Genomic DNA, 8,491 nt, shown 5'->3' on the forward strand with positions numbered 1-8,491 from the left:
ATAGCGGCTCCGGTTACGAAAACTGACAACGGCCGGGAGAGAGGTGTGCTGACCACACGCCGTATCTGCATCCAGTGATGCCCTTGGGCTCAGAGGATGACACGGCGGCCAGTCGGTACCGTTGGGCCTTCCAAGGCCTATTCGGACGGAGTAGTTTTTAGTTTCCTCTAACCTGTTTCCTGTGTTTCCCAATTCCTTTTTATGTTGGTTTCACGTTCCTCAACGTTCCAACCTACATCGTAGTTTTGTGTAAAAGAGGGGGGAGCTTAGGTCAGTTAAGAAAAACAGACTTTCAGCACGTTTCTGGGACACCAAGGACTCACACGCGCTGCTCAGACACAAAAGAAACAAAAAGTGCGTGTGCGTTGTCTACATCCACGTCTACATCTACATGATTACTCTGCAATTCACAATTAAGTGCTTGGCAGAGGGTTCATCGAACCACAATCATACTATCTCTGTACCATTTCACTGCGGGCCTGTGTGGCCGAGCGGTTCTAGGCGCTACAGTCTGGAACCGCGGGACGCTACGGTCGCAGGTTGGAATCCTACCTCAGGCATGGATGTGTGTGATGTCCTTAGGTTAGTTAGTTTTAAGTAGTTCTAAGTTCTAGGGGACTGATGATCTTAGAAGTTAAGTCCCATAGTGCTCAGATCCATTTTTGAACCATTCCACTCCCGAACAGCGCGCGGGAAAAACGGACACCTAAACCATTCTGTTCGAGCTCTGATTTTTCTTATTTTATTCTGATGATCATTCCTACCTATGTCGGTTGGGCTCAGCAAAATATTTTCGCATTCGGAAGAGAAAGCTGGTGACTGAAATTTCGTAAATAGATCTCGCCGCGACGAAAAACGTCTTTGCTTTAAATGACTTTCATCCCAACTCGCGTATCATATCTGCCACACTCTCTCCCCTATTATGTGATAATACAAAACGAGCTGCCCTTTTTAGCACCCTTTCGATGTCCTCCGTCAATCCCACCCGGTAAGGATCCCACACCGCGCAGCAATATTCTAACAGAGGACGAACGAGTGTAGTGTAAGCTGTCTCTTTAGTGGACTTGTTGCATCTTCTAAGTGTCCTACTAATGAAACGCAACCTTTGGCTCGCCTTCCCCACAATATTATCTATGTGGTCTTTCCAACTGCAGTTGTTCGTGATTTTAACACCCAGGTACTTAGTTGAATTGACAGCCTTGTACTATTCATAGAGTAATCGAATTCCAACGGATTTCTTTTGAAACTCATGTGGATCACCTCACACTTTTCGTTATTTAGCGTCAACTGCCACTTGACACACCATACAGCAATCTTTTCTAAATCGCTTTGCAACTGATACTGGTCTTCGGATGACCTTACTCCACGGTAAATTACAGCATCATCTGCGAACAACCTAAGAGAACTGCTCAGATTGTCACCCAGGTCATTTATATACATCAGGAACAGCAGAGGTCCCAGGACGCTTCCCTGGGGAACACCTGATATCACATCAACTTTACTCGATGATTTGCCGTCTATTACTAAGAATTGCGACCTTCCTGACAGGAAATCACGAATCCAGTCACACAACTGAGACGATACCCCATAAGCCCTCAGCTTGATTAGAAGTCGCTTGTGAGGAACTGTGTCAAAAGCTTTCCGGAAATCTAGAAATACGGAATCAACTTGAGATCCCCTGTCTATAGCGGCCATTACTTCGTGCGAATAAAGAGCTAGCTGTGTTGCACAACAACGATGTTTTCTGAAACCATTCTGATTGCGTATCCATATATCGTTCCCTTCGAGGTGATTCATAATGTTTGAATACAGTATATGCTCCAAAACCCTACTGCAAACCGACGTCAATGATACAGGTCTGTAGTTCGATGGATTACTCCTACTACCCTTCTTGAACACTGGTGCGACCTGCGTAATTTTCGAATCTGTATGTACAGATCTATCGGTGAGCGAGCGGTTGTATATGATTGCTAAGTAGGGAGCTATTGCATCAGCGTAATCTGAAAGGAACGTAATCGGTAACGAATCTTGACCTGAAGACTTGCCCTATCAAGCGATTTGAGTTGCTTCGCAACCCCTAAGGTATCTACTTCTAAGAAACTCATGCTAGCAGCTGTTCGTGTTTCAAATTCTGGAATATTCCATTCGCCTTCCCTGGTGAAGGAATTTCGGAAAACTGGGTTCAATAACTCCGCTTTAGCGGCACAGTCGTCGGTAACAGTACCATCGGCACTACGTAGCGAAGGTATTGACTGCGTCTTGCCGCTTGTGTACTTTACATACGACCAGAATTTCTTCGGATTTTCTACCAATTTTCGAGACAATGTTTCGACGTTATGATGGACGTATTCGTCGTGACGTACTATTGTTGAACGGTTTTGAAACTTTTATTGCACAGTGACTTGTTTAACCAAATTCGATGAACTTAGTGTTGGGCAATTTCCTGTATGTAAATGCACGAGTTCTACCGGTAAAACTCGCATGCGAAATATGGCAAAGAAAGAAACGACTTACGCGGAATATTTACAAACTTACCAAATTAAGCTGGGATAGTACTGATTATCCACCTAGCAGAAGCAGTTGACTACACAACGGAATTGTCTCGGAACACTGCTCATAATATGTCTTCATGTCGCTTATCTCGATGCTCGACACACACACACACACACACACTCACACACACACTCACACACACGGTAAACACTATGATAAACAAACAATCAAAAATAACGTCATATGTTGTTGATGGCGAATATTAAGTACTAATGGGTGAGGCAGAATTATGTCTGTCCCTGTGTTGTTTGACCATAGAGAGAGCAGGATTACGAGCAGAATTTAAGCAACTACCTCCATCTCAGAATGGGATTTTCACTCTGCAGCGGAGTGTGCGCTGATATGAAACTTCCTGGCAGATTAAAACTGTGTGCCCGACCGAGACTCGAACTCGGGACCTTTGCCTTTCGCGGGCAAGTGCTCTACCAACTGAGCTACCGAAGCACGACTCACGTCCGGTACTCACAGCTTTACTTCTGCCAGTATCCGTCTCCTACCTTCCAAACATTACAGAAGCTCTTCTGCGAACCTTGCAGAACTAGCACTCCTGAAAGTAAGGATACTGCGGAGACATGGCTTAGCCACAGCCTGGGGGATGTTTCCAGAATGAGATTTTCACTCTGCAGCGGAGTGTGCGCTGATATGAAACTTCCTGGCAGATTAAAACTGTGCGCCCGACCGAGACCCGAACTCGAGACCTTTGTCTTTCGCCGGCAAGTGCTCGACCATCTGAGCTACCGAACCACGACTCACGCCCGGTCTTCACAGCTTTACTTCTGCCAGTATCTCGTCTCGTACCTTCCAAAGGTTACAGAAGCTCTCCTGGAAAGCTGTAAAGAACATTTTCCCAGCAAATTTCGTCATACGTGCAAATTCTTCAGGTGACAAATATTCGTAAGAGTCAGCTAATGTTACAGCATTAAAAATTTATTTTGCAGCGTGATCTAACTGTATAGGCAATAATTTCAGGTTGCAGCTCCTCCATTGGTGTGTCAATAGGAGCAGTGATGGGGTAAGATAGCAAATTGAATTGAGGCTCACTTTTTTTAAAGTGCAGAAATGGTCTTGTGAATTGCTCCTCCAAACTCTGCAGATGATCCCTGACGTTAGAAGAAACACTTTCAGGCCCTTTCTGTTTTCTTAATAAATGGATGTAACAAAAACTGCCTTCACCTGATTGCCTTGCATATAGAACTAGTTTTGCTTCGAATGATTTTATGACAGAAAAAGAATACCCTCAGAATTTTACATGTGTCCACATTTCATGTTCAAACAACACTTTTTCCTGCAGTGTCAAATTCCGTTCGTTCAGATTCTCAGATATATGAGCTACAAACGTAATCTCATATCTCTACTGTTCACACCCTATTTTTGTTACAAAATCATGAGATGTCTCCTTCGTGTTCATAAGTAAGAGGATTTCATTCTGCAATGTCCAGACTGTTTTTAACAATTTTCCCAGGCTCAACTAACTCATACTGTTGTGGTAAATTACATCTTCGAACTGTACCCACATTCTCAAGAAGAGATTTCGACTGTCGATGGTGGAGTGTTCTTGCTCTGATGTGTTCACAAAACCAACAACTGAATCTACTACTTGTTTTTAAGCCTGATGCAGCTTTACAAAGGCTCTCTCGATGTAAAGTGCTATGAAGAGATAAGAAAACACCTTATGTGTCTTGAGCTTGTAACTTGTACATTTACCTACATTTTTCCAACTGAAAGAACTGACCTCATCTACTGTAATGCTAACAGTTTTATTCCAGAACAAGCCACTTTTCTCCACACAATGCACAGCACACTCAAGAAAATCCTGACTAGTGGTTCTATCTTTAAATTAATTTAGACCAAGTAAATCTTCTGTCATGACAAAATTTTCATTAATTCCACGGATAAAGATGAGTAATTGTAGGGTGTCTTCGTTATTTGTGCTATCATCCGCTGCCAAGGAAAACCAAACAAAATATTCGCTCATAGTCTTCAGCTGTCTGTGACTTCATCAAGGCCGGCCTGGGTGGCCGAGCGGTTCTAGGCGCTACAGTCTGGAACCGCGCGACCGATACGGTTGCAGGTTTGAATCCTGCCTCAGGCATGGACGTGTGTGATATCCTTAGGTTAGTTAGGTTTAAGTAGTTCTAAGTTCTAGGGGACTGATGACCTCAGAAGTTAAGTCCCATAGCGCTCAGAGCCATTTAAACCATTTTTTTAACTTCGTCAAGACCAAAGTCAATGCGCCGCACCATAATCCTTTGTGAGAATGAAATGTTTTCAAATTTGGTTCTAATATCAGGACACAATATGCTTGCACATTCTACCGAACACTGCTTAATAAACTCATCCAAAAATGACTTGTTGCGTTTAGCGAGCGTGTAGGCTACCCTGAAACTTGCTTCTGTAGCGCTATTTTGAAGTGTTAATTGCTTTGTAAGCAATTTTTGTTTCTTCATCCTTTTCACGCACTGCACAGCTTTTGTTTTGCGTTGTTTCGTAATGTCGCTTCAGATTGTACTCTTTAAACATGGGGATCGTTTCATGATACAAGGAACACGCTGCTTTATTTCCTGTAACAACAAAGAAGTGTGTCTTTGTCCATTCTTCGTTAAACATACGAAATCCATCACTGATGTTACGTTTTTTTTTCTGGAGGCTCATGGTTATACCAATGCTGGAAATGTATATATTTACTGTTGTAAAGACAAAAATGGAAATTAACCAGATCCATCGGGAATGCACTGCACGTTGTAGTATTTGCGAAAATAAAGATTACACTGTACGCCGTGGCTGATGGGTGCCCTGCATCAGGCAACGAGTCGAGTGTCAACCTGGTCTGCGTGAATAGTATCTACGCTACGCGTGCGTATTGTTGTCGTCGTCCCGATTCAAATCTTCGGCCCTACAGGGAAGGAAATCTCGTTCCAAGTTGGATTTTTCTTTCTTGGCGGGACCAGCTATTGATTGCGGTAGTGTTATCAAGGAATTAGTTGAGATTAAACTACTATGTGAGCTTATAAAGAGAGATAGAGGTTTATGCTTAAATTCTGCTTGGAATCTTGCTCTCTCTCTCTCTCTCTCTCTCTCTCTCTCTCTCTCTCTAGTCGAACAACAGAGGGGCAGAGTTAGTGCTCTCTCAGCCATTCGTAACTGATATTGAGCGTATGTAACATTGGTTCCCATCCGGGGGAAGTTACTGCCTGAGAGGTACTTCATCGTCTCCGAACGAATCTTCCACTGTACGCAGCAGTACACAATGCTGAAAAATGTGTTCATGTCTGTATTTAGCGTTTTCTTAAGCGCAACAGGGGGATCACATCTTGATCACGAAAAACACCCCTCCCCCCAGACACACACACACACACACACACACACACACACACACACACACGAACACTACCTCCTCTGTAATTCATTGTTGGCACGACAGGTAAGGTTCTCCACTCATAAGTCAAACCTTAAAACCTCCATCGGATTGACAGCGTGTCTCCTAACTCCAGTGGCGTCGCTGTCCACACCATTTCAAGCGTTGTTAGCCCTGAGCGCTGAAATGTGCGGCTTATGAAGAGCTGCTCGACATTGTACCTCATTCTGTTGGACTTCTTAGGCACAGTCACTGTACGAGAGGAATGCTGGTAGTGCTTCGGAACTCACGACTGACCACTTCCGCTGATGAGATCCGATGTTTTACAACGACCCTCCGTAATGCTCGATGATCCCCGTCCGTCAATAGGGTAAGGTCTTCCTATCTCAGTTAAGCCGTGGTGCTTCGCGTTTCCACTTCACAGTTACATCCAATGACTAGCCCATGCTCAAAGTTACTGATCTCTCCTACCCGACCCATTCTATAGTTGCTAATTCTGTACTGAGAGCTCAGTACTCCCTGTCTGGCGCGTTCGCACTCGTGACATACAGTGGTCAATTTCGCGGATACTTTTGATCACATAGAGTATATCAGCAAGTGTTTTTCTTAAGGTATTGTTGCGAACAGCGTGATGCAATATAACGTATAATTCTTTTTGTTATTGATTTAACTAATCTCTTTAATTAACTGTCAAAATTTTATAGATAACGGGTATCGCTAGTAAAATTCACAGCAGCTGTGGCAGAAATAAGTGATATTTAGGGAAATACTTTTTAAATAGAGACACTGATTAACAAAGGATTTTAGATAGTCATAACAAACAGAAAGTAACGAAAAGCAGAAGCGCAAAACAAGACAGCTTAACTTTTCTGAGGGAGCTCTGGGAGAGTAAATGAACAGAAACGTCTTCTAGACGGAGGCTCTGTTTCTCGATTAAGAATATTTCTATAATGTTCCTCCACTGGGAGGAACATTAAAAGTTATGGCCTTCCTGACATAGAAACAAAATAGCATTATTAGCCTTTGAGATTTAGGAAGGTAGGAAGATGATTAGCGTTCAATTTTCCGTCGGTGATAACGTCATTACAGCTAGAGAACAAGGGTGTATTAAATAAGGATGAGGAATGAAAATGGGCGTATTCTTTTCAACGTAACTTTTCTGCAATTTACCTTCAATAATTTAAGGAAACCTAAATCTGGATGGGTGGTCAGGGACATGAAACGCCGTTCTCCAGCATGCGAATCCAGAGTCTTAACCAATATGCAACCTTGTTTTCTCTCGTTGACTACAAGATCGTAAATCAACAGCTGTGAAATATGGCACAGTAGGAAGCACAGAAAAAAAGCGGTAGCAAAGCTGCGATGTGTTCTGTAAGTACAGTCTTAAATAAATCACATAGAAATGGCCGTTGTGTCAGTCGTGCCTCCCAGTCAATCTGTCGCTCTCGTGGCTGAAACACAGTGTGTTGTGGAAGCTGACGTACCTGTTCCACGGCTCATTACGGCGTCGCGATTGCCGCAGAAACGCGCGGGCCCGTGTAGACATCTGGTACGCGTTGCGGGACACTGAAGCGACGTGAAGCCACTTTCACTCCAACAGGTGGCTTGCCGCTAGAGTGCAGCAGTTGCCGTTCACCTCACAGACTGAAACGAGGGCCGTTGCTCTGCTGTCAGTAACGCAATACCTCGTCACGCATACGTCGTGACCGCAAGCTCCTCGTGTTGGCAGTAAGTCGAATAAGGTGGATACTGACATATTTCATGATGCCTATTGGACAGGTATGTAGCGGATATTCTCCAAGCGCCTCATATCCACCTTTCTAGCTCTGTGCCTCCAGTCTTTCTACGACCTCCTTCCCTCGTTCGTACAGTAAATTGTGGACCAGATGCTCTTCCCTTACTCGTCATCTGTCTCCAGTATTCTCCGTCTGCTGCACGATTATAGGTTAATAGCTTTGTTAACGTCGCAAGAAATGCCTTCATATTTGTGAATGCACGCAAAATGCAGGGTTTCCAGATTCTGGTTTGATGGTTTGTTTTGCCCATAATTGGAAACGTACATGGTTCAGCGTTACGCCATTCTGTATTTTGTATCCTTAAAAAATATAAATTGCATTTTACAAGTAATAAAAATTAGTTGATCGCGTAACTTCTGAAATTCTATGTAACCCAAGCAGTTACTTTTCTACATCTACATGGATACTCTGCAAATCACATTTTAGTGCATGTGTGGCAGAGGTTTCATCGAACCACCTTCACAGTTCTCTATTATTCCAAATTCGTACACCACTCGGAAAGAACTAACACCTATATCTTCCCGTACGAACTCTGACTTCTCTTATCTGATAATGGTGATCGTTTCGTTTCTCCCTATGTAGGTCGGCGTCAACAAAATATTCTGGCATTCGAAGGAAAAAGTTGGTGATTGAAATTTTGTGAGAAGATTCCTCCACAACGAAACACGCCTTTGTTTTAATTACGTCCATCCCAAATCCTGTACATTTCAGTCACACTCTCTCCCCATTTCACGATAATACAACACGTGCTACCCTTCTCTGAACTTTTTCGATGTACTCCTTAATC

General features: G+C 43.4%; 1 protein-coding gene across 2 annotated transcripts in view; it reads right to left on the reverse strand.

The window, feature by feature from the left end:
- LOC126278551 (probable phospholipid-transporting ATPase IIB) overlaps nt 1-7,458 on the reverse strand; it is a 347,167-nt gene extending 339,709 nt beyond the window's left edge. Inside the window, exon 1 of one of the 2 annotated variants that reach the window (XM_049978733.1) lies at nt 7,393-7,458. In XM_049978733.1, coding sequence (XP_049834690.1) covers nt 7,393-7,454 — 62 coding nt within the window. In that variant the 5' untranslated portion in view covers nt 7,455-7,458. The remainder of the gene's footprint in view (nt 1-7,392) is intronic. The other variant, XM_049978738.1, reaches the window with a different exon arrangement.
- Between the last annotated feature and the right edge of the window lie 1,033 nt (nt 7,459-8,491).

Source organism: Schistocerca gregaria, chromosome 6, assembly GCF_023897955.1.
Source record: "Schistocerca gregaria isolate iqSchGreg1 chromosome 6, iqSchGreg1.2, whole genome shotgun sequence".
Classification (NCBI taxonomy): domain Eukaryota; kingdom Metazoa; phylum Arthropoda; class Insecta; order Orthoptera; family Acrididae; genus Schistocerca; species Schistocerca gregaria.